The sequence below is a fragment of the Bos indicus x Bos taurus genome, chromosome 2, assembly GCF_003369695.1.
Source record: "Bos indicus x Bos taurus breed Angus x Brahman F1 hybrid chromosome 2, Bos_hybrid_MaternalHap_v2.0, whole genome shotgun sequence".
NCBI lineage: Eukaryota > Metazoa > Chordata > Mammalia > Artiodactyla > Bovidae > Bos > Bos indicus x Bos taurus.
The window spans coordinates 124,977,936-125,005,001 of NC_040077.1; the positions used below are offsets into that span (position 1 = coordinate 124,977,936).

A 27,066-nucleotide genomic window follows, 5' to 3' on the forward strand; every position below is an offset into this window, starting at 1 on the left:
ACTTATTTATCTGCCATAATTTAGATATTTCCAAGGTGCTAAGTCTTGACTGGAAAAGTTGGAATCTTCATGTTTTTGGAAACTGTTTGAGGCATTGCTATTGATTTGACTTACTTCGTGGAAAACATGGTACCATGACAAATATATTTTGAGGTGGCTAATTTCTTACTAAAACTAAGTAATCTACATATCCAGGTAGAATGTACCTCATAGTTCTCTCTCTCTCTGTCAGTTTCTCCCCTTCCTTCTTATCCCATACCACAAAGTGATCAGTTGTTGCTCTGCTGAACCGAAAAGTCATCTTAGAGGGGGAAATCCCTGATTTTGTACAGCCTTATCTTGTGCATAGAGAGTTCTGTTCTTTGGTTTTAGGTATCTTGGACTGAACTATAAATTAGAATGATTTCCTAGAAGTCAGTTTGAGGTTCTTTGAGCACTTAATATCTGCTGATTTTTCAGTGTGTGTACTGATATGTTCAGTGTGGTTTAGTGCTGCTTTGCTAGAACTGATGTCAGGAAATTGAAAGAATACTGTATTTTTTAAAAAATATTCAGTATGTTAATAAAAGTATAACTTGGTAGCCTTTATTGCAACTAGCTGGGAATTAGAAAATCTTTCTAACAGATTGCCACAGATTCTGGGTGTTGCTTGCTTTTGGTTTTGACATTCCTACTTTTCCTGGCCTATTTGGCTACTCTTTTATGGTAGTTACAACTTTCTCACTTTGAGACTTGTTAGCATTCCTTGGCTCTTGATAACTACTAGAAACAAAAATGGGAGATATGTTTAATGGTAGTGGTAGCTGATAACTTCATGAAAGAAAAGAAACAGAAATGCTCATTTTCCTGTTTGTACACCCACGCCTCAGTGCCTGTCAGTGTCAGCAAGGATACTAAAACCTTATGTTGCTGATATATTTAACCAGCCAAGACTGGGCAGTCCTTTCAGATGCAGAACTCTCTGTGAATATGTTTGTGTTTATTTCTTTTTGTATATATTAAAGCTAATTTACCAGCAGCTGGCTAATATCAATAGGCTAGCGAGTATAAAGCATTTCATGTTTTTTTTTTTTCACTCTCTGTTTTGATTTAAATTCTTTATTGGAAAGCCAAAAGCCCTTTATGACATTGTTGAACAACTGTTTATTCCTGCTGTTCAGTGTTGGGTAAAATTCTGGTTATGTCTCTAAACTCCGATTATGGAATACATAGCACAGTGCCATGTGCATGTAGGTCCTAGATATTATGGTATCTTCTGTAATCACTGCGTTTCCTTCATATTAAGGAAAGAAAATTTGTAAAGTAGATCCCTGTTAAAAACTTGAAGGAGACAGTATTTTATAAAGAAATATTGGTTATAATAGGCTTTTATTAATCTGTTTCTGTTTAATAATTGGGATGAAGGAAACTTGTTTCTTAAATTCTTAACAGTAGTTCAGAGAGACCTGTTCATTAGCTTAATTTGCCTTTGAATGATAGGTATGGCATATCCTCAAATTTCATAAAGGAAATTTCAAAGAAATACTTGTAATACTTTTTATGTGTATGTGTGTGATAACTTTAAGTGACTGTATTTTTAAAAGATATTTTCTTATGTTTTACCACCTGGCTTTTTTTGTTTTATATCACTCAGATATAAAGCACTCCATTTCTTCCTGTATAGCAGAGGGCATTATATCCAATATCTTAGAATAACTTGTGGTGGTGGTGGAATTGCTAAGTTGTGTCCAAGTCTTACTACCCTATGGTCTGTAGCCTGCCGGGCTCCTCCGTGCGTGGGATTTCCCAGGCAAGAATACTAGAGTGGGTTACCATTTCTTCTCCAGGGGATCTTTCCAGCCCAGGGGTTGAACCCAGGTCTCCTGCATTGCAGGCAGATTCTTTACTGACTGAGCTACCAGGGAAGCAAAAAAACTGAATCACTATGCTATACACTTGAAACTAGCATATATAGTAAATCAGCTACCCTTCAGTTAAAAAAAAAACAAAAAAACTCCATTCCTTTTCTTGTGAAAAAGTGAAGTGCAAGTTGCTCAGTTATGTCTGACTCTTTGCAACCCCATGGACTGTACAGTAGATGGAATTCTCCAGGCCAGAACACTGGAGTGGGTAGTCTTTTCCTTCTCCAGGGGATTTTCCCAACCCGGGGCTCGAACCCAGGTCTCCTGCATTGCAGGCGGATTCTTTGCCATCTGAGCCACAAGGGAAGCCCAAGAATACTGGGGAGTGGGTAGCCTATCCTTTCTCCAGTGGATCTTCCTGACCCAGGAATCAAACCAGGGTCTACTGCATTGCAGGTGGATTCTTTACCAACTGAGCTATCAGGGAAGACCTTATTCTTGTGAAGGTTTCAGTAATTTTATTCTCTTACCTTTAGCACTAACACTCAATTAGCTAGTCTGTTTTTTATTTCAGATGTAAACAGAGCTTTAGAAAATCTTATTGTAATAATATGACTTTATATTAATATATTTATGCAATAATAATAATAATCAGTTCAGTCGCTCAGTTGTGTCCAACCCTTTGTGACCCCATGGACCACAGCACACCAGGCCTTCCTGTCCATCACCAACTCCCAGAGTTTACTGAAACTCATGTCCATTGAGTCAGTGATGGTATCCAACCATCTCATCCTTTGTCGTCCCCTTCTCCCAGCATCAGGGTCTTTTCCAGTGAGTCAGTTCTTCTCATCACATGGCCAAAGTATTGGAGTTTCAGCTTCAGCATCAGTCCTTCCAATGAATATTCAGGACTGATTTCCTTTAGGATGGACTGGTTGGATCTCCTTGCAGTCCAAGGGACTCTCAAGAGTCTTCTCCAACACCACACACAGTTCAAAAGCATCAGTTCTTTGGCACTCAGCTTTCTTTATGGTCCATCTCTCATACATGACTACTGGAAGAACCATAGCTTTGATTAGACGGACCTTGTTGGCAAAGTAATGTCTCTGCTTTTGAATATGCTATCTAGGTTGGTCATAACTTTCCTTCCAAGGAGCAAGCGTCTTTTAATTTCATGGCTGCAATCACCATCTGCCGTGATTTTGGAGCCCAAAAAAATAAAGTCTGACACTGTTTCCACTGTTTCCCCATCTATTTCCCGTGAAGTGGTGGGACCAGATGCCATGATCTTAGTAAGTTATTAAATAAGCAGGGTGACAATATACAGCCTTGATGTACTCCTTTCCCTATTTGGAACCAGTCTGTTGTTCCATGTCCAGTTCTAACTGTTGCTTCTTGACCTGCATACAGATTTCTCAGGAGGCAGGTCAGGTGGTCTGGTATTCCCGTCTCTTGGAGAATTCTCCACAGTTTGTTGTGATCCACACAGTCAAAGGCTTTGGCATAGTCAGTAAAGCAGAAGTAGATGTTTTTCTGGCTCTCTTGCTTTTTCAGTGATCGAGTAGATGTTGGCAATTTGATCTCTGGTTCCTCTGCCTTTTCTAAAACCAGCTTGAACATCTGGAAATTCACATACTGTAGAAGCTTGGCTTGGAGAATTTTGAACATTACTTTGCTAGTGTGTGAGATGAGTGCAATTGTGTGGTGGTTTGAGCTTTCTTTGGCATTGCCGTTGAAATAATAACGAGTGCTTACTGCGCCAAGCAATATGCTGAGAATAAGTACTTCACACTTTACATTATTTTCTTATTTAATCCAAACCAACAGTCATAAAAAGTAAGTGGTAGCATTATCCCTGGTTATAGATGAGGAAACACATTTAGAAGGATTAAGTGACTAACCTGTAAATGCCTTGGATTAGAATTGCACCCCAATCTGTTTAAATCCAGAAGTGCTCATAAATTTAGGTCTGTATGAAAAAATTAATATTAGAGTTGAGATGAAATTAAAGTTTCCTCCTTTTAAAGAAGTGAGAAAAGACAAGGAAATCTAGGAAGCCCATATTATGATAGATATTTAAAAGTAAAGGAATAGTGGTCATCTTTTCACAGCTATATAGAAATGATGAGATGGCAGAATAAGGATTTGAGGTTTAACTTCCAGTGATCTGATTGAATATGTGTGAGGGAAAGGGTACTTATTTGTTCTTAGGAGCTCACAAAAGATTGGCTTAACCTCCATTGTTCTGCCTTCTTTTAAAAGAGGTTTAATATGAGATGGAGACTTGACAGTAGTATTAAGAGTCTGAAGGATGTTCATGTCATTTCCCTCAGTAATCCCTTCTAGGGATTTATCCTAGGAAATTAATTACAGATAACCACAAAAAATTACTGCCAAGATACTCATCACAGCATTATTTACAATAGCAAAAGATTGGAAACAACCGACTTATTGAATGGAAAGATGTGTGTTAAATTGCAGTGGATTCATAGAATGGAAAACTGTGTAGCCATTATAAACCATATTCTTAAAGAATACTTAGTTGTTGAGGTCCTTTAATGGACCGGAACCTGGTGGTCCGGAGTCCATCGGTTTACTTTAAGAAAGTAAAGGAGAGAGAAAGAGGCTGATATTCCTTGGTTTATGCAGAAAACCAATAAAGCTCCTGACACGGGGCTTGCGCTGTTCACGAAGGCACCTGGCGCCCTCTCGATGGGGGGAGGCACAGAGCGCCTTCTCGAGAGGGTCTTAGAAGCCCGGGCAGGAAAGTGAACACAGCAGGCTTCTGCGCTCCAGATATAGCCTGAGAGAGAGAGAGAGTGGGAGAGAGAGAGAGAGAGAGAAGACACAGGGACCCAAGCTCTGATGGAGCAAGGGTGTTTTATTCAATATTGTGTGAGTATTTATACTGTCTTACAAGGTAGCTATTTTCAGCAGAGATAAAATCAAAACTTACAAGTTATCAAGGAAACATGAGGTCATCCATATGAAAGAGAGAGGGTTGTAAATAATCACTTTTACCCTATGGTTCATAAAAAGGAAGAGGGTCGTAAATAGTTACTTATCACCGTGTATGGAAAAGCTACATTTTTTCCATATGTATAGAAAAACTTTATTTTTTGGGGCTCCAAAATCACGGCAGATGGTGATTGCAGCCATGAAATTAAAAACTGCATGCATTCCTAATTCCTGAATATTCAGAAATTAATAAGGGACAGAGGATTCATGACAGATCCAAACAGCACACAGGAAGCCTCCTGTTAAATGCTTCCTGACACTTAGTGTCTTGAAAATATAGCTCATTATTAATTAAAAAAAGCAGTATATAAAACTGAAAATACAATATACTAAGTAGTTTGTTAAAATACTACATAAAGAATAACTTGGAAGAAAAACTGAATGTTAACAGAACGGGCAGTACAGGTCTGATCTTAGTTACTGAAGAAGCATGCACAGTTCCACTGTGCACCGGTTTCAGTTAACACAGACCCGTGCAAAAAGTGAGAACTGCCTGTATTTTTTTCTATATGATGATACTATGCAGTATTTTTCTTTTCACTTTCTGTAGTTTCCCAATTTTCTGTGATATACATCTACTTATTTTATTATTAACAAAGTACTCAGATTACTTAGTATTTATAATAGCTCATCCTAGTGAGCTATTAAATCAACCAGATATTTTTTCATATATTTTTTTCCTAGCATGTACATGTACTTCAGTTTTTAACCAAACTAATCTTCTCTAACTTGGAGAAGGAAACCACAGCCCATTCCAGTATTCTTGACTGGGAAATCCAATGGACAGAGGAGCCTGGTGGTCTATAGTCCATCAGGTTGCAAAGAGTCGAACATAACTTAGCAACTGAGCTTGCACAGTCTTCTCTAAAGGTCCACTGCTCTGATATACGTTACTGCAGAGTGAGGTGCTCAGATTAGTTTGGTTAGTAACTAACCCATAGGGAAGTATTTGGGCTGAGAAACATGGGTAGAGTTAGTGATGAGACCCCACTGTGGGGCAGCAGGAGCATAGCACTCAGAGACAAAAATTCCTTTACCTTTTTTTGATCAGCTATTGCTCTACATCAGGCTCTTAAATGCTTAAATGACTTGAGAAAGTCTGAACTTATGGGCAACAGTGGAATAGGAGTCAGGAAGCCAGGATTTTATTTCTTTGATTGTTGGCAGTAGTGATCTGCAGTCAGACTGGTCATGCTACTTGTTACCTGAAATTCTAAGAAGAGCACTTTTAAAGGAAGGGCTTAAAGAGTAGGGCTACAGTGATGCCGGATGGAGAAGGCAATGGCACCCCATTCCAGTACTCTTGCCTGGAATATCTCACGGACAGAGGAGCGTGGTGGGCTGCAGTCCATGGGGTCGCTAAAAGTCGGACACGACTGAGCAACTTCACTTTGACTTTTCACTTTCATGCATTGGAGAAGGAAATGGCAACCCACTCCAGTGGGCTGGAGAATCCCAGGGACAGAGGAGCCTGGTAGGAGGCCGTCTATGGGGTCGCACAGAGTCGGACACGACTGAAGCGACTTAGCAGCAGCAGTGATGCCGGAAGCAGTGTCCATGTTGTCTTTTATTCCTTTATTCTTTATAAAACAGTATTAAATATTCTTCATGTTTATACTTCATTTTTCTGGCCCAGAACATTCAAAACTAGCTATTTCCTCTAACTTGTCTTGGACATTTTGCTCTAATTTTTGACTTTATAAGAAAGACCAATTTATAGAAATTATACATTTTGAAACTTTTTAAGAATACATACTAAATAATGAGACTAGCAAAACCCTCTCAGTTAATATTATTCTTATTTTAGTACAGTGTAATAATAAACATATTCAGAAATCCAGCACCCCAGGTTCAGAACCTATTTAGAAAAAAAAAAAATTGATTACAATAAATTTGAACGTTATTGTGACACTGGAATGGCAAGTTGTTTCTAAAAACTGTGATAGTCAATCACCAAGAGTCTTAGCACTGATATTCAAATTTCACATCATGAATGTTTAAAAAACTACATTCTGAAATATTTTTTATTGTTAAATGTCAACCATAACAAGGACTTTAGCTGTGGCTTACCTGGACAAGACTTAAAATCATCATAAACTAAGTAAGGAGGGGGACAGCCCTTCTAATTCATGCTAAGATGTTGGTGTTTCTTAACCTCTTCAAATAAGTTACTTGATATGTTTAATAGGTGAGAAAAGACTATGACTTTTTAATGCTTTAAGGGTTTGATAAATTAGGAGTTTGGGATTAACATATACACACTACAATATATAAAATAGGTAAACAACAAGAACCTATACTGTATAGCACAGGAAACTGTACTTAATATTTTATAATAACCTATAATGGAAAAGCATCTGTGTGTGTATATGTATATATACATGTATATATGAATCACTTTGTCATACAGCAGAAACTAACACAACATTTTAACTGTACTTCAATTAAAAAAATAATAGTTTGAGACAAGGCAGTTACCATGTTCCATTGTCAACCTTTTAAGATTTTCACATCTCCTTTTACTGTTCTTACATTTATTTATCAACAGATTTTATAGATCTGAGTTACACTAAGATATCTGAATGCCCTGGTGAAGCAGAGGTCTTTACTATCAAAGCATTATATATTTATAAATTTCTTACCAGATTAAGAGTATGTGAAATAAGGTAATACTGAATTTGAAGCTGTGGCTGACCTTCATACTGATTTCCTACCTGGAATGTGTTTCATTGATGAATCTTATTATTATCAGCTTCAACTATATTGATCCAGTAGCCATAACTATTCAGAGCACAGTGAGGTTTTTCATAGACTTTTGCATAGCCAAAATTATGACAGAAACAATTCATGCATAAAGGATATCCTGAGACTCTCATGTAGAAGCATGCTTTTCTTATGGTTTCCTAGTTTAGTGCAGATGAAAAAGGAGATACAGCCAGAAACAGAAGATTGTCAAGAAGTGACAGATCACAGAGGAAAGGCAAAGCGATATAAGAACCTTCAAATCATAGAACTGTAATTGAGTTCTCCTTAGTACTAAGCAGATGTTTTGACATATTGCAGTAGTCTCTGGGGATGTTTCTGTAATGTACATAGCACAGCACAGCACAGAAGAGCTCTTGGAAACAATAATTCTGGAAAAAGGTATGTTCCCCCTGCTAAGAAGATAGGAAAGGGTATGTATATATTTTTAAAAGATTACCACCTAGGAGCATTGTGATAAAAAAAAAAAAAAGTGAATAGCTGTGATATCTGTCAGTGTGAGGTGGATTTTTATGTTCTGACAGGGAGATGTGTCTCTCAGATATTACGTGGAAGAGCAAATTATGAACAGCAGGTAACATCCCATTTTTATTAAAAAGGAAAAACAAGATTGTAAACAGAAGAAATCTTAGTGGCTCTTATGCAAACTGAATAGTGGTTAACTTTGGATGATGGGGTTATATGTGACTTTATTTTTTCTAAAAAATTAGGAATTACATATTTCTGTTAATGTTTTCAATTTATGAAAGTAAGCAGGTATATCTTTCCTAATCAGAAGAAACAAAGGTAACAAAATAACCAGCTTAAGGAGGCAGAGAAGTATATAAACATTTTAGAAAAATCTGGTTCTTATTTAATGGGTAAGTGAATTTTAAACGTATGTGGAATATCTCCCACCTTGACAATGCACACAAATGATTTGAATGTCAGACACTCTTTACAACAATGCTTGGGTGTCAGTAGCTCTTTTTCTGACTCCTGATCAATTTCCCCCAACCATCGAGGTGAACTTATATATGTATATTACTATTGGGGTTTTTGACAGGATTTTAATTTCTATGGCCCCACTCCCAATTCTTTGAAATTGTATTTGCTTGTGGTATACTACAAGTGGGAGATTGAGTAATTTTCTCTTACAAGCAAATTTATTATTGTTTTAAGATTTAGATTTTAAACCTGCTGGCTGATATGCTCCTCAGTCCCAGTGTGTTGTTTGTAACTGGTCCAATTTATCTGATTCAGGTGCATTGTGGCCAGGTATGAAACCTGAAAGTGGTTTAATTCAGACTCCATCTCCAAGTCAACACAGTGTTCTTACCTGCACTACAGGGTTAACCACAAGCCAGCCAAGCCCAGCACATTATTCTTATCCCATTCAAGGTAAACAGGCATGGTTGTGTGTGTTTCATTTTTTTAAAATTATTACTGTTTTTTGTTTTTAATCTACCTGTATCTCCAAACATACTGGGTAATACAGGATATTTGCATTTGTGCATGCTTTTTGTGTTAGACAAACCAGAACTTAGGAGTGAGGTTCATAAGTAGTTTAAGCCTTTGTGAACTGCTTAATAGAATTGAAGATTCCTCTTTTGCATGTTGGTGTCCAGAAAACCTGTCTGATTTTGTTCTAGTCTGTCTTCCGTGACATCTTGTCCTGTAAATGAGCAGAAGACTGTAGGTTAGAGCTCTGCTGACTTCTTTTCTGTGCAGTGCAAATAGAATGGAACGTGAGATGAGTGCTCTGTAAGATGTGTGCTGCTTTTCTGCTGTGGTTTTTGTCATACCTCCTCCCCCATTTTGTACTTCTTGGTAAGCATTTTTCTTCCCAAAAAATTCAGTCTTGTTTCTATTTTGTGATGAAATGCATAGCATTAAAGCTTGAACTCTAAACCTCTCTGCCTTCCCGAATTTTTCTTCTGAAAGGTTAGCATTAAGACAGGACTATTAGGAATGAAGACAAAGAAACTCGAAAGGCACTATGGAGTTAATTCCCTATCCTTTCAAGTCCAATGCAGGGAATTTGTCATTGCTCCAAATAGGGAATTAACGTCCATCAACTTGGCTTCTCATCTGCCTCCTTTCTCCCAGCTTTTAAATATTATTCTTTATAAAATGGTGGTGCTAGAGAGATGAAGTTAGGACAGCGACAGCTGGTCTGAGGTATTCTTAAGATACACACTTTGAGGATAAAAAATGTTTTTATTTAGATTATGTTAAAATGTTTTGATTTTCAGTGTTAACTGTTTTCAATAAAATGATTAAGAACTACTTTTTCTTGGTCTGTTGGAAACAGAACTGGTTACGTTCCTAAGACCTTACTCTGAGCTACCTCTATCTCTTATTGCTTAGCAAGTCTCCTCTTTTCTTAATTATTTTACCGTGTCTCCTCTTTTCTTATTTTCCTTTCTTTTTTTTCCCCCCGTTTCCCCCTTCTTTCTTTCTAAAATAGGAACAAGCCAGAAGGGAAAAACTTAAGAGCATGACTTTATCTTCTCTTCTAACCCTCTTCATTTTTATAAAGTGTTTCTCTAGGTTGGTAGGCTTTGGGGTCCAACTACAGGCAAGTCTAGTAGGCAAGTCCCTCCTAAACATTTATATGTCTGATAACTACACCTTGGTCATGAAAGAAAAGCAAGTTCTCTTCTGTTACATTAATAATCCTCTTCCAAGGTGTAGAACCACCACTCCTGTGTAGTTGTATCTTGAATTTGTGGAACCTGGTAGCTGAGCTTAACTTCTCCCTCCTTGTAAAACAAGAACCACCACCTTGTGGGGGTCTTTTAAGACCCATTGCTTTAAAAAAAAAAAAGTCACAAAGCCATTCTGTGGCTTACTTTGCCACTATCCTCATTTCTTTACCTTTTATGACATTTTCTCCCTTTAGATCAGTTAACCCGGTTTCCTCCATTGTGCTAATGATTATTGTTGGTGTTTATTAAGTTTGTATTGTATGTTTAGCATTGTTTTAGCAGCAGATAAGTGTTACTCGTGTAATCATAACACACCTATGAGGGAAGTACTGTCATTAATCTCATTTTACGGATTTGGCACATAAGACACAGTGGATAAGTCAAGGATATAAGCTGGGCAGTCTGGCCCCAGCACATGAGTGTAATGTGTATGATTTTCAGTATTGAAGTCTTGGTATCAATATCAGCTCCCCAAACTGAGAACCTATACTAGCAAGTATTTAAATTCATTTCCCTTCCCTTTTCTGGTTAATCTATTGGCCCTTTACATTCTTCATTAGAGCTTTGGCACAGGGTAGAAATTAAGGCAGAAATTAACCATCAAGTTGTCAATTTTTGCTATTTATTCCAGCGAAAAAGAAAAAGTTGGTAGAAAGAAGGTAGTAACAATTGGCTGAAATGAAATATGGATGTTTTGGCACATTTGAGTACCTGAATTCTCCACTATCAGGATCACTCTTCTCACCCCTACTTTTCATTTCCGTTAGCTCGGCTAATGAATGTTATTTAGCTCTCCAGGGCTTCGTCTCCCCCCATTTCCCACCCACTCCCGTGTAACTACCCAGTCACAGCATGGAATAAAAGGAAGGAGCATTGTACTGATCTTTTTTTTTTTTAAGTAATCAAAATGGCAGTGTCCCCTCATCCCCTCCAAAAGCTTTCAACAGTTGACTATAGCCCATCTTCCCTGGAGAAATTAGAGAAATTATAGCAAATTCCACTTCTGGCTTGATCAATTCTGATCAAAACCTTTTGTTTAGTTTCTCCTTCAATGCTCATGAAAACCCTTTGATTAAATAGATTTGGATTCTTTATACCAACCTTTTTCTAAAGTGTCTGTGACTATGTGGCCAAGTCTCTGGTTATTATCTTGAGTTGAAATGGTTAAAATAATTAAAATTCAAATAGTAAATTTAGTTTTAGAATTTTCAAAATTAATTTTAACCCAGCCTTGATGTTCAGTGAATGTCTTTGGGCTCGACTAGTGTTGGTGACACATAATAGTCTTCTGTTGACTAGATTTGTTTTGTATTTTAATAGACCCTATTTTTTATTGATGACAGATGATAGTTATATATCCCCTTTCCTACACGCAGTTTTCCTTATTAATATCTCACATTAGAATGGAACATTTGTTATGATTAATGAACTAATATTGGTTCATTATTATTAATTAAATCATAGGTTTATTTAGATTGCATTAGTTTTTACCTGATGTCCTTTTTCTATTCCAGGATCTCATCCAGGACACCACATTTCATTTGATTATCATGTTTTTCTAGGCTTCTCTTGACTGCAGTTTTTCACACTTCACTTGTTTTTGATAACCTTGACATACTATTATTCATAAATCCCATGAGTATTTATTGAGCATCACTTATTACAGACCAGGCATTTTGCTAGATGTTGGAGGTAATGAATAAAATAGCAAGAATCTGCCTTCATGGAGCTTACGAACTAGGAGGGGAGGCAGAGAACAAAGAAGTAAAGGGAGAAATAAATTTTGAAAAGTGCTCTGAAAGGGGAAAAGAACTGGCTGTTGTGATTGGGAAGACAAGAAAGGAGTTCGTTCTAATAGAGGAGTCAGAGTCTCTGTGGATGTAGACATGCTGAGTGGAAACCATCAAGCTGGAGGGCAAGAGGGACAGGCCAGGGAGAACAATCCAGGCAGTGAGAGCGACATTGCAGAGGTCCTCAAGTGAGAAAGAGGGTCTTGTTTTCACTAACTCGAAAGCTGGGGTGAGCAAGGGTGGTGGAGAGACATATATAAAAGTAGTGAGGTGGGCAGGAACTAAATCTTGCACCAGCTTCTATGTGCCATTAACCCTTGGGTTACCCTCCAGCTGTGGGATAATGTCACATAACTGTGCCTTTCACAGTTCTGTAACCACAGCCTTCTCATTAAAGCTGTCTGTGTATCCTGACTGTTGCAGGTGGACCTTGAGTGGGGCATGGTTCTCAGAAGCTTATCGTCCTATGATTTCATAGTTTCATTGTCAAAACAAGAGTGGAAACTATCCAAAAACAGTTGGCCATCCCATTGGCATTGGGGAGCTAATAGTCTTTAGATATATATATCAATAGGAGTTACCACTTGAGTTTTAAATGATCCTTGAAATTTATTTTTTAAGTCAGCAGTTGAATTTGTTGTTGTTGAGAGGTACGTATATATTTCTGTGGGATGATCAGTGCTTTTTTTTTTTTTTTTTGAGGTGCCTGACTTTTTGTCATAGTGCAGGAGGTAGGGCATGTAGTGATTGTGTATATTTTAAGGTGAGTTTAGCTTGAGTTCACTGCTGGTTACAAGAACTAAATAAATATTGCTTAATAGTTATCTGACTTATATCACTAGAATTTAAATAACATGAGGGCAGGCATTGTCTTCACTCCTCTATTCCCAGTGACTGAAACAGTTTCTGGGCACATAGTACACCCTGGTTTGATGAACACATGAGTAAATGAATGACAGTTTAGGAATGATTTGATTGAGATGAGGAAAGAACTGTTAATAAGTCCTGTAAACTTTCTAGGTTAGCAGACCAACATTTTCTGTAATGGAAGCCACTATTGCTGAGAGGAGTTTGTGATGTTTAGTACTGTACTTGTTGAAAACTTGATATCAGCAATTAGCTAATCAAGACATTGAACTTCCTGTCACGGATAATTAGAGTGTGTGGCCAGTTGTTTTTTAGGTCTACCTTTTTACCTCCAGTGAGCGATCTGAAAATTGTTAAATTTATAAAACTACCTTGTCAGAATACCTTTTTCCCTGTGCGTGTGTAGGGATCAGATATGAATAAGTTGAACCTCTAACCATTTATAAATTATTAAGAAGGTAGAACAGAATTAAAGGTAAATAGGAGGAACAGATATAGAAGGCAATGGCACCCCACTCCAGTACTCTCGCCTGGAAAATCCCATGGGCGGAGGAGCCTGGTAGGCTGCAGTCCGTGGAGTCATGAAGAGTCGGACACGACTGAGTGACTTCACTTTCACTTTCCACTTTCATGCATTGGAGAAGGAAATGGCAACCCACTCCAGTCTTCTTGCCGGGAGAATCCCAGGGACGGGGGAGCCTGGTGGGTTACTGTCTATGGGGTCGCACAGAATCAGACATGACTGAAGTGACTTAGCAGCAGCAGGAGGAACAGAGGAGTATATGCTAGGACTAGAGCTAAAGAAAAAGTGATCTAGAAACAAACTTTGCTGGAAGAGATAACCTTGAGAGATTAAGTAAATTCTTCATTTTCTTCCCTACATTAAATCACCTATGTTCAGCCAACAGGCCTGCCTAGCATAATGTACTAGTAATAGAATCTGGAATGTACCCAAAATTCTTTTCCTTCAAGAATAATTTAAAAGCTACTTACAGAATCATCTAGCTTATATACAGTAATTTCTTAGGACTTCCCCTTAGGAAGAAAAATATTGATGGGAAGAAAATATTATCTATAAGACTATAAAATCTGTTTCATTTAGTTGTTGGGTTTAAGAAAGTAAATAATCCTTTCATTTACCTGAGGGAGGGAGTACCATAGAAAAGGAAATGTCCCTGAGTAGTGAGGAAATCTGATCCCTAACTCAGGAAAGAAAGGGCACTGAATGAAGAATTGGGAGATCCCAATTATCGTTTGGCTATTTACCTTGAACTTCGTGACTGTAAACAAATGAACTCCTCTTTGTCCCAAGTCTTCTGAAGCTACTGTTGCATCAGTAGCTGTTCCTTATGTCTAACTTGCTTCAGTCTCTTCTAGACTTTAAACAGAGTAGCCTTGGGGAAAGGGATAAAAATTCCCTCTGATTTTGACCAGTACTCAAGTTTCTGCCACATTTGTTCGCCTGCACTACTGTTAATGGAGATTTTCCTAATACCTTTCCCTCTGAGGACTTTGTCACCAGTGGGGTAGGTAGTCAGACAGTCTGATGGTGAATGTGTATTGTGTGTGTGACTGCAGTAGGAACCAAGTGTAAGTATGTTTATGATGAGTGAAGGAAAAGTCCAAGAGCAGTGAGTGCCTCACAATTTCACTTATATTGTCTGCCTGGAAAAAAAATAATCAGTGTGGCAAATGCTAGTCCCTGAGGATTTGATTAAAACGCAGGTGGAATTTGTGATAGAAGGGTGTGAAAAACTTAACCCAAATTCCTTGTCCTGACACAGGCAGCCTAAGTAGCTTAAATTTTTTACCTGACCAGAATAGTGTTGAATACTTTCCGAGTTTTTCTGGGCTCATTGGTGAAATCATTAAATGCCAGAAGCTGGTGTTTGTTGGAGCAAGCCCAAACACTTTAGAATTTGGAGAGCTACCTCAGTTGCTCAAAGTAATTGTGTTGCATCAGAAAAGGCATCATTTGGGGCAAGTGACAGTAAATATCACAGTATAGGAATTACATGTGGATTTGCCAGAGCTTTTGTTGTTTTTACTGGTGTCAGTAGGTCACACTGCAGGTGAGTTATTTTGCAGCTGCCAGAGAAGATGGACTGGAATGATTTGGTTTAGCTTCTTATTTCCTTAGTATCATTAGCATGAACCAGGGCATTGTGTTGTGTCCTTCTAGGACTTTAGTAGGAATAGTGACTTTAGTAGGAATAGTTGAAGACTCAAGCTGAAACAGGAAAAATGTGTGAACTGCTTTATTTCTAATTAAATCTCAGTTAACGTATGGCATGCAAAAGAGCAAAACTGGTATCTAGTATTTATTTCCTTTGCCAATGTTTCTTATCTCCTTGTCAATCTGTTTACTTAGGACAGAATATATTTTCAATTTCTTCGAGCCTTTCGCATAATATCTTTTAACACTTTCAATCTTATAGCTTCAAGCACAAATGCCAGCCTGATACCCACTTCATCTGCTATTGCCAATATTCCAACAGCAGCCGTTTCCAGCATCTCAAACCAGGTATGGTGCTCCTTTTGTTCATCCTACTTGATACGGTTCATCTAACTAGCTCTTCCCTTCTTTTCATTATCAGTTTGCCATTTCTAAGAAACAACCAGTATGGGCCATGGAGAGACCTTTTCCTGGATGCTCCCAGAGCTAGGACCTAAGATGGTTTCTCAGGCTACTATCTAGTCTCTCTCATTCCTCTGCTAAGACTGAATGATACGATTGTATCTGCTCCCTGTTTAGCCACTCATTTCATTGTGAATTCCTTGTGGTCTGGTCTTGATCACTGTTGTGCTAACTTTATGTTTAGATCACTGGTAACATCTTCAGTGTTTTAGAAGTTTTTTGGTTGTGTTATGTTTTTACTTGTTTTATCTGTAGCAATTAGTATTATTAACCACAGTCTCCATGGATCTTTTCTCCTGGCTGCAGTTAACTATTCTGGTTCACATTTTATGTTTGACTTCTTTTGTATTTGTTCATTCTTCTAGTCCCCAAGTATTTATTGAGTTCCTGCTGTGTACCTGGAACTCTTCAGGGTAACGTCTCTCTCCTTTTCATATCCTAGCCTCGGTCATGGACAGTCTGTATTTAGGTTTCCACATGTTTACTAGTTCATCCCCAGGAATGTTTACACAGTCACAGTGTCCATTTACTACTTCCAAAATGAAGAGTCTAGTCCTGACCTCATGATATCTACAGGCTTCCTGCTGATTGATTGGCTTTTTTCCTTTAATATCCTGTTGTTTCCCTAAGTTAACCATATCTAAAACCAACGTTTCTTTCCACCCTTTTGCTGTTCATTATCTTCCAAAAGGAATGCCGCTTTTTCCTACGGTGTCTCAATTCTTGTCACTTAACTACCTGTCAGTGCAGGAGACATAAGAGACACATGTTCGATTCCTGGGTCGGGAAGATCCCCTGGAAGAGGGCATGGCAATCCACTCCAGTATTCTTGCCCGGAGGAGCCTGTCAGGCTACAGTCCATAGGGTCATAAAGAGTTGGAAACGACTAAAGCGACTTAGGATGCACACTATTTTTTAATATACCTACACCTAAAACCAGACCAGTCATTGTCAGTTTTTTTTTTTCCTTACCCAGCCCTGATCCAACCATTCCTGGAATTCTTTCTTGCTTTTCTTTTTTTTTTTTTTTGGCCACACCACACGGTATATGGATCTCTGACTAGGGATTGAACCATGCCCCCTGCAGTGGAAGCTCAGAGTTTTAACCACTGGACTGCCAGGGAAGTCTCAGCTTTTTTGTTTTTTATCGCTAACTTGTTGGAAGTATTTTTGCTTTATATCCTGCTAGATTTTTAACTCCCTGAGTTCGGCTAGTATGACTTACTCTTTTCTTTAATATTTCTTTTTCCTGTCCATGCACCCCCCCACACACACCCACACACACACAGAATTATATTTGGCTTATGGTAGATGCTCAGTACTCTTTATAAATAATCGATCTGATCAATTAGCATCTTCCTACTTGTCATCAGTATCAATATCAGTGGAATTTTTTTAAGGTGTGTTTGAGCTGTGCATCATATCCATTTTTTACAGCTTTTTAAAGGTTTAATTGACATACAGTAAACCACACAGGTTCCAGTGTATGACCTGATAAATTTTGTCATGTGTGTGCCTATGTAACTACCAAAAGTTCCCTTCAAATATTTTGAAATAACTTTATTTTTAAAGAAAATGTGATTTTTTTTTTTTTTTTTTAAAGAGAGATATACTCAGGTTTTGGAGAAGGCAATGGCAACCCACTCCAATACTCTTGCCTGGCAAATCCCATGGACGGTGGAGCCTGGTAGGCTGCAGTCCGTGGGGTCGCTAGGAGTCAGACACGACTGAGCGACTTCACTTTCACTTTTCACTTTCACACATTGGAGAAGGAAATGGCAGCCCACTCCAGTGTTCTTGCCTGGAGAATCCCAGGGACGGGGGAGCCTGGTGGGCTGCCGTCTCTGGGGTTGCACAGAGTTGGACACGACTGAAGCGACTTAGCAGCAGCAGCAGCAGCATACTCAGTTTTTAAACTGGGAAACTGTGTAGGATATGTGCTTTTTTTTTTTTCATGCTCATCTGTCCTTAAAAGCACTACCGTCTAGTGCAGTGGTATATAAACTTCTTAAAGTGTAGAATCTTTCCTTCAAAAATTCTATGCAAATATTTATGCAGAAATTCTGTACATAAAGTAGGAGAAAAAGAATATTATAGTAGAAAATGGACATTGTGTGTACAATGCATGGGATACTTCCCTCTCAGCCTTACCCTAGCATCTTCTCTTTACTTTTGGGTTTCCACAGAATGCATTTTGAAAATCACTGGCTTAGGTGGAAAACTATATAGGTACATAAACGAGAAGTCAAGTTAATATTTTAAGGAAATAATTATGAGACAGAGGGACATGAAAGTCTTTGGTGTTGAAATTCGTGTTTTTCTCTTTCTGAGTCTTGTTTTCCTCCCTTATTCCCTTTGACCTACAGGACTATCCCACCTATACCATCCTTGGTCAGAGTCAATACCAAGCTTGCTACCCCAGCTCCAGCTTTGGAGTCACAGGCCAGACTAACAGTGATGCTGAGAACACCACCTTAGCAGCAGCCACATACCAGACGGAGAAGCCCAGTGTCATGGTACCTGCAGCTGCAGCACCCAGACTCTCCTCTGGTAAGCTCTGCAGCTCTAAAAACTTTGGCTTAAGGACATTTCATCCAGCCAGTGATGGTGAAGATTATTTTGTTCTTATCTAAGTCACTGTTACCATGCTCTTAGCTTTCCCTCTCAGGTGAGAGGTATTTTTAACACTTATCCAGACTGTGATGAGTCATTGGCAGACTGAATATAAAACTTGATGTTGTGAACAGAAAAGGACCAAAAATGAAAAGACTTTATTTCTGACTCCCACTCTACCCTCCCTGTAGCTTGTCACAGAGAACTTCAGAATCTTAGCACATTTTGTAATAGCTGGAGAAGTCCAGTTTTAGTCTGTGCATCATTTGGACTTCTGGTTACACCTCAGGGTGGTAGCTCTTAACTTTTTCTATATCATGGATCCTTTTAAGATGTTGAGAAAAGCTGTAGTCCTTTTTCCCCAAAGAAATACATAGAATTTAACCTACAAATTTAAATTTCTACCTTGGCAATGAATCAGTGAATTATGATGTCCAGATTTTAATATTCTGACATAAAGACGTAAACTTTCAGTAAACATATGCACATACTTTTTATTTATCTCTATTTTTCATGAAAATTTGGTGGTTTGCTGTTACATCCTATAACTTGAAGGAAGACTGTTTATCGTTAACACTGACGCATTTTTAAAACCAGTGGTCTGCGTCTCCTAAAGCAGTCTTCTGTGCATCTTGCCTCTACTAGTCTTCTAAGTAGATGGGCGTACAGATGGTCACTGCTTCAAACCTGCATAACGTTGCAATCATTCCATGCGTTAATACCTTAGTTTTTAATTCATTTCTCTAAATAGCTTTGTCCTTCATAACAATTTTAACTTTTTAATAATGGAGAATTTCAAACATAGGCAGAAGTTGTCAGAATAGTATAGTGAACCCTTATATATCTGTCATCCAACTTCAACAGTTAACAACTTATAGGCAGTCTTGTTTCAGCTATGTGTGTACTAAGTCACTTCAGTTGTGTCTGATTCGTTGTGACCCTGTGGACTGTAACCCACCAGGCTCCTCTGTCCATGGGATTCTCTAGGCAAGAATACTGGAGTAGGTTGCCATTCCCTTCTCCAGAGGTCTTCCTGACCCAGGGACCGAACCTGTATCTCTTATATCTCCTGCATTGGCAGGCAGGCTCTTTACCACTAACATTACCTGGTGACCTCAGTTCAGTTCAGTTGCTCAGTCGTGTCCGACTCTTTGCCACCCAGTGAATCACAGCACACCAGGCCTCGTGTACGTCACCAACTCCCAGAGTTCACTCAAGCTCATGTCCATTGCGTCAGTGATGCCATCCAGCCATCTCATCCTCTGTTGTCCCCTTCTCCTCCTGTCCCCAATCCCTCCGAGCATCAGGGTCTTTTCCAATGAGTCAACTCTTCACATGAGGTGGCCAAAGTATTGGGAGTTTCAGCTTCAGCATCAGTCCTTGACCTGGCATGTTTCAACTATACTTCTAATTTCCTCCTAATTTCCTCCTCAAATTCCAGGTCTCACGTCTCTAAAAGATAAATGCTTAATAACATAACCACAATGCCATTATCCCATATAAAATAATTCAACAATAATTCCTTAATGCCTAAGGGTATTCATATTTCTAGTTTTCTCATAAACGTTAAGAGTCTTGTTTTTGTTTGAAGTCCAAGTAAGGGCTTCCCTTGTGGCTCAGCTAGTAAAGAATCCACCTAAAGAACCCACCTGCAGTGCGGAAGACCTGGGTTCAATCCCTGGGTTGAGAAGATCCCCTGCAGAAGGGAAAGGCTACCCACTCTGGTATTCTGGCCTGGAGAATTCTATGAACTGTATAGTCCATGGGGTCGCAAAGAGTCAGACATGACTTTCACTTTCAAGGTCCATACATTGTGATTGGTGGATATATATTTTGTTCTAACCTATAAATTCCCCATCTCTGTTTCTTTCCTGTGTAATTTATTTGTTGAAGAAAGTAGATTGTTTTCTCAATATCAGTTCAGTTCAGTCACTCAGTCCCAACTCTTTGCGACCCCATGAACCACAGCACGCCAGGCCTCCCTGTCCATCCCGGAGCCCACCCAAACCCGTGTCCATTGTTTCAGTGATGCCATCCAACCATATCATCCTCTATCGTCCCCTTCTCCTCCTGGCCTCATCAGGGCAGCATCAGGGTCTTTCAAATGAGTCAGTTCTCCACATCAGGTGGCCAAAGTATTGGAGTTTCAGCTTCAACATTAGTCCTTCCGGTGAACACCCAGGACTGATCTCCTTTAGGATGGACTGGTTGGATCTCCTTGCAGTCCAAGGGACTCTCAAGAGTCTTTTCCAACACCACAGTTCGAAAGCATCAATTCTTTGGCTCTCAGCTTTCTTTATAGTCCAACTCTCACATCCATACATGACCACTGGAAAAACCATAGCCTTGACTAGACGGACCTTTGTTGACAAAGTAATGCCTCTGCTTTTTAATATGCTGTCTAAGTTGGTCATAACTTTCCTTCCAAGGAGCAAGCATCTTTTAATTTCATGGCTGCAATCACCATCCGCAGTAATTTTGAAGGCCAGAAAAATAAAGTCAGTATAAATTTCACCAATTAAAAGCTCAGAGGGTAGCTTGCTGCAACCTACTGCTTTCTGTATTTTATTTAAATTGGTAAATAGATCTAGGGTGGTGGTTTTCAACTGGAGGTGGTTTTGTGCCTCCTGCTTCCACCCTAAGGGCCCCACACCCAGGGATATTTGGCAATGTGTGGAAGCATTTTTGGTTGTCACACTGGGAAGGGGGTGCTACTGGCATCTAATGGGTAGAGGCCAAGGATGCCGCTTAACCAAACATCCTAAAACGTACAGGATGTCCCCTCACAACAAAAATTGTCTGGACCAAAACGTCAGTTGTACCAAGTTGAGAAACTGATTGCAGGCTTAATTTTTTGGGTGGGGCAAAATGACTTTATAGGTAAGTTTTTTCATTGCAGAGGCAGGCATGCAAATGCTAGTTATGGCTCTTCATGCTGTTAGGTCTGAATTTCCAAATTCCCAAAGTAAAGTTTGGTTTCCCAGCCTTTATCCCTGCAACATGATTCTTAAAGGCAGAGAGCCTGCCCTGGTTTTTAATAGCCTGTGACTACACTGGCAATAGCAGTGTCTTACTTTTCCTTTTCAGGAGACCCTTCTCCAAGCCCATCTTTGACCCAGACCACACCAAGTAAAGATGCTGATGACCAGTCCAGGAAAAACATGACTGGCAAGAACCGGGGCAAGAGGAAAGCTGACGCCAGCTCTTCCCAGGACAGTGAATTAGAAGTATGGAAGAAACTCATTTGAGTTACCACCTGCTTTTTTCTTTTCTCTTTTCTTTAAGTTTGTCAAATATATTTCTGAAACTCATGGATATTATGTGGTTCTATGTTGTGTATCATTTAATTCCTGAGCAGTAGAAAATGAATTGGCCAAGTGTGAAAAGAGAAGTGTAAAAACACATTTCTCTGTGCCCATATTTTACCATATCACTTTCAGATCCTTTTAACCAACAAATTTGAAAAAGCTTTTTCAAATTTAGGTAGCCAGGTAACTTTTTAAGGGAAAGAACAATCGGGAAAGAACAATCTGTTCTGTATTCCAGGTTAGAACAGAAAGAACATTGCATCATATTCAAAAAGCAAAGGGTATCACAAACAATGTCATACTGTTCTCCATTTCAAAATCTTAGAGTAAAAGGACAGAACTGAAGTGCTTTAGGCCAAGTTTCTGTGAAACCTGCAACCAGATCTGGTAACTTGTAAATGAGGTAGATTGGCTCTCACTTACTGTGTAAACCCTATAGAAATTTATTATGGATATACATTTGGCTTCATTATTAAAAAGACTAGAAAGCCATACAAAATTCTAATAATAATGGAGTTTTGATACTAATCTTTTTGTTTTCTTTCTTTAATTTTTCTATAATGTGATTGTTTAATGAGAAGAAAAAGCCATATTTAAAAATGAGTCCATTGACAGTTGTTCATAAGACATTGGTAAATTGAGGCTATGTTTGGAACCTCTCTTTCCTTTTGTTACTAGGAGGATGGGAGTGGGCTGGGAGAGAAAGAAAGAAAATGTAAAGACCTGATATATTTCATGGGAAAAACTGAGAATTCACTTATTTGTTTTAATTGTGGTAAAGTATATATAAAATTTACCATTTTGTAAGTGCAGTTTTAAGTACATTCACAGTGTTGTTCAGAAGTTTTTCATGATTACAAACTGTGTACTCATTAAGCAATAACTTCCTGTTCTCCCCTTCTGTTAGTCCTTGGTAACCTTTTTTCTACTTCCTGTCACTGTAAATTTTCGTGTTGTAGGTATTTCATAAAAGTGGCATCATACCAAACCCTTCCTTCTGTGTCAGGCTTATTACTTCCCCTAGCATAATATTTTCAAGGTTCGTCTATTCTGTAGCATGTTTCAGAACTTCATTCCTTTTTATGGCTGAATAACTCCATTGTGTATATATAGCACATTTTGTTTATCCATTCATCTGTGATGGACACTTGGGGGTTTTCCACCTTTGAGCTATTGTGAATAAAGCTGCTATGACACTGCTGTCCTCAAAAATATCACTTGGAGCTCCTCTTTTCAATTACTTTGGGTATAAACCTAGGAGTAGAATTGCTAGACTATATAGTAGTTCTGTGTTCAGCTTTTTGAGGAACCACCAAAGTGTTTTCCAAATGACTACACCATTTTACATTTCTACCAGCTCTATACTAGGGTTCCAGTTGCTTCCCTTTTCTATGCATTCCATCCTAATGGGTATGAAATGGTGTCTCGTGGTTTTGATTTGCATTTCTTTTCATGTGTGAATTGGTCATTTGTGTATTTTATTGGAAGTAATGTCTAAATCCTTTGCCCATTCTTTAAATCAGGGGGTTTTGTTTGTTTTTGAATCTTAGGAGTTCTTTATTCTAGAGTTTAATCCCTTAGCAGATATATAATGTGCAAATATTTTCTGTGCACTGTCTTTTCACTCTCTTGATGGTTTCCTTTGATGGTTAACAGTTTAAAATTTTGAAGTTCTGTTTTGATTACTTGTGCTTTTCGTATTATACTTAAGGGTTTAAGGTTATGAAAACACCTATATTTCTTCTAAGCATTTTATTGTTTCAGCTCTTAAGTTTAGGTCCTTGATCCATATTGAGTTAATTTGTACATAGTGTGAAGTAAGGATCTAATTTTATTTTTTTGCACATGGACCTTGTTTTGGAAATGGTTTCCTTTCCCCTTTGTTCATGGTATCCTTGCAGAAATAATAATCAATTGACTCTCTGTCTCTCTCACTTTATATATATGCTATGCTAAGTCACTTCAGTTGTGTCCAACTCTGTGTGACCCCAGAGATGGCAGCCCACCAGGCTCCCCTGTCCCTGGGATTCTCCAGGCAAGAACACTGGAGTGGGTTGCCATTTCCTTCTCCAATGCATGAAAGTGAAAAGTGAAAGTGAAGTCGCTCAGTCGTGTCCGACTCTTAGTGACCCCATGGATTGCAACCTAACAGGCTCCTCCGTCCATGGGATTTTCCAGGAAAGAGTACTGGAGTGGGGTGCCATTCTGGGCTCTCTCTGTTCCATTGGTCTGTGTGTCTGTCTTTATGCTAGTACCACACTATTTTGATTACTGTAGCTTTGTAGTAAGTTTTAATATCAGGAAATGTGAGTCATCCAACTTTGTTCTTTTTCAAGACTATTTTGGCTCTTTAGGGCCCTTGCGGAGAAGGCAATGGCACCCCACTCCAGTACTCTTGCCTGGAAAATCCCATGGACTAAGGAGCCTGGTAGGCTGTAGTCCATGGGGTCGCTAAGAGTCGGACACGACTGAGCGACTTTGCTTTCACATTTCACTTTCATGCGTTGGAGAAGGAAATGGCAGCCCACTCCAGTGTTCTTGCCTGGAGAATCCCAGGGACGGGGGAGCCTGGAGGGCTGCCGTCTAATGGGTTCGCACAGAGTCGGACACGACTAATGCGACTTAGCAGCAGCCGCAGCGGGGTCCCTTGAGATTTCGTACAAACTTTAGGTTAGTTTTTCTATCTCTTTAAAAAAGTGTTGGAAAACAACAACAACAAAAACAGTGTTGGAATTTTGATAGTTCAGGACTTATATACTAAATACCTATCAGTTAAATTTATTCCTAAATATTTTATTATTTTTTATGCTTTTGTTTAATTCCTTTTAGGATTATTCATTTCAAGCTTATAGAAACAGCTGATTTCTGAATTCATTTTAGTAGCTATCAGTAATTTTTTGTGGGTTCTTAAAGGTTTTCTCTGTGTGAGATCACATCATCTGTGAACAGAGATAATTTTACTTCTTTCTTTCCAGTTTGGGTACCTTTTTTACCCTTTTCTTGGGTATTTCTTTTACCCTTATTCTGGCTAGAATTTCCAGTACCATGTTTGAATAGAAGTGATGAAAACAGAGACATACTTCTTTTATTCCTAATCTCAGGGGTAACACTTTCAGTTTTCCACCATTGAGTATAATATTAGCTGTAGGTTTTTCATATATGACCCTTATCATGATAAGGAAGTTGGTAGTATATTGAGTGTTTTTATCATGAAAGTGTGCTGAGTTTTGTCAGATCAGTTTTGTCAGATCAGTTTTTTCTACATCAGTTGAGATGACCATGTGGGTTTTCTCCTCTGTTCAGTTAATGCAGTATATTACATTGATTTTTTTTCCCTACACTGAACCGTTCTTACATTCTGGGAACAGATCCTACTTGGTCCTGATGTATAATTCCATATGCTGCTGATCTTTGTTTGCCGCTGTTTTGTTGAGGTTTTTGCATCAGTGTTCAAATGAGAGACTGGTCTGTAGCTTTCTTGTCTTATCTTTATCTGACTTCAGTATCAGGGATTTGCTGGCTTCACAGAGTGAATTAGGAAGTGTTCCTGCCTGTTCAGTTTGGAAGGTCTGAAGGATTGTGTTTGGTAGAATTCACCAGTGAAACCATCTGACCCTGGCCTTTTCTTTTCTTGGGATGTTTTTTGTTATTGATTCAGCCTCCTACCAGTTAAAGGTCTGTTCAGATTTTCTTTTCCTTTTTGAATCAGTTTTGGCACATTGTATATTTCTAGGAATTTGTTGTTTCATCTAGATTGTTTATTGATGTATAACTCTTCATAGTATAAAGGATTATAAAATCTTTTTTATTTCTTCAAAATTGGTATAATATCCCCACTTTCATTTCTGATTTTATTAATTTATGTCTTCTGTCTTTTTTCTTAGCTAGTCTAACCAGACGTTGTCAATTATATAGATCTCTTCTAAGAACCAACTTTTGGTTTTGTTGATTTTCTCTATTTTTTTCCTATCTTCTGCTTTTTCCTACCCTTTTCTAACTTTATTTTTTCCTTCCTTCTACTGGCTTTGTCTAGCAGAGTAAATTGTGCAGTTTGGTTATTGATTGAGATCTTTTTTAGGGTACACATTTGGAACTATAAATTTCCTTTGGGACTTCCCTGGTGGTCCAGTGGTTAAAACTCCCTACTTCCAATGCAGGGGGCCCAGGTTTGATCCCTGGTTGGTTGGGGGACTAAGATTCCCCATGCTGTACAGTGTGGCCTTAAAAAGAAAAGAAAAAAAATGCCTTCTTAACTGTTTCCACAGCATCCCATAAATTATGGTACATTGTTTTTTGGTCTTCATTCCAAGGTATTTTCTAATTTCACTTGTTATTTCTTTTTTATCCATTGGTTGTTTAAGATTATATTAATTTTTACATATGTGTGAATTTCTCAGTTTTTCTTCTGTTATTGATTACTTGTTTCATTCTACTATGATTTAAAAAGATGCTCACTCATTTTTTAAAATATTTCCCTCATTCAGCGGGTATTTCTGTGGGACTTAGATGAAACCATCATCATCTTCCACTCCCTTCTTACTGGATCCTATGCCCAGAAGTATGGAAAGGTAATTTGAGTCTTTCTTCCTTTGTTATAACTGTCCCTCTCTATGCGTGCAGGTAGCCAAGATCACTGTCTCTGTTATCTCCATCTTACCTATTGACCTTTCACTTTTCACATAGAACTTCACCTGGTGGCTTATAGCAGGCAGACTACATGGTCAAGCAGAGTTTATAAAGCTGGGAACTAGACCTTGGACTAGTACTGAAAGCTGAAGTTGGTGAAGGGTGGTAAAGACTAAGTATGGGACTGAACTCAAAACAGAGTGGAGTCTCAGGATTACATGCTCCAAAGACTGATCTGTTGTCCCTTACATCACATGAGACAGTCCCAACTGAGCATTTCATTTAGCTGAGAATCTGCGAGATCTGTACATTTAAAATATTAAATAACTTTCTAAAATAGATTATATAGCTTCTTAAATGAAAATGTACCGAGCAGAATTTAAGTTTAATCATCAGTAGTAACATCAGTTTTGATAGAGGGATGAGCTGTTTTTGAGGTATTGTCGGTATATTTCTATACTAAATTACCTCCAGTTTCCTTTTTTTTTTTTTTTTTAGTTTCTGTGAATAAATTTTATAAAAATATCTGCCTCATTTACCATCCTACTTTATCTACCCCTAATTAATTCTTATTGTCACTGTTTGTTTCTAGTAGAAGTATTTTCCGTAGGCTTTTAGTATCTAGGCTGGTAAACTAACATAAGCTTATATACTCTATAACAAGACTGGTTATGGAAGTATACAAAATAAGATCATACCACCTCTAAGTGAAGGTCTGATAGTTCCTTTTAAAGCTATGTGCATTGGTTTTCCTACAAATATTTCTTTACTGATTTCCTGGTTGTTTAGATTGTCAGATTACTGACTTCCAGCGTTATACTGTGTGTGTGTGTGTGTATTTGTGTGAGTGTGTGTAAGATAATGAGTATTATAATAGCAATATTTTAGCAATAGTTAGAATTTCTGCTGAAG

General features: G+C 38.4%; 1 protein-coding gene across 5 annotated transcripts in view; it reads left to right on the plus strand.

Annotated features, from left to right (window-relative positions):
* EYA3 (EYA transcriptional coactivator and phosphatase 3) overlaps positions 1 to 27,066 on the plus strand; it is a 95,343-nt gene that overhangs the window by 44,980 nt on the left and 23,297 nt on the right. For 3 of the 5 annotated variants that reach the window (XM_027518948.1, XM_027518953.1, XM_027518933.1), the window contains 5 exons: positions 8,865 to 9,002; positions 15,408 to 15,493; positions 17,974 to 18,157; positions 21,308 to 21,447; positions 26,013 to 26,096. In XM_027518948.1, the coding sequence (XP_027374749.1) occupies positions 8,865 to 9,002; positions 15,408 to 15,493; positions 17,974 to 18,157; positions 21,308 to 21,447; positions 26,013 to 26,096 (632 nt within the window). The remainder of the gene's footprint in view (positions 1 to 8,864; positions 9,003 to 15,407; positions 15,494 to 17,973; positions 18,158 to 21,307; positions 21,448 to 26,012; positions 26,097 to 27,066) is intronic. The other 2 variants (XM_027518961.1, XM_027518940.1) reach the window with 1 other exon arrangement.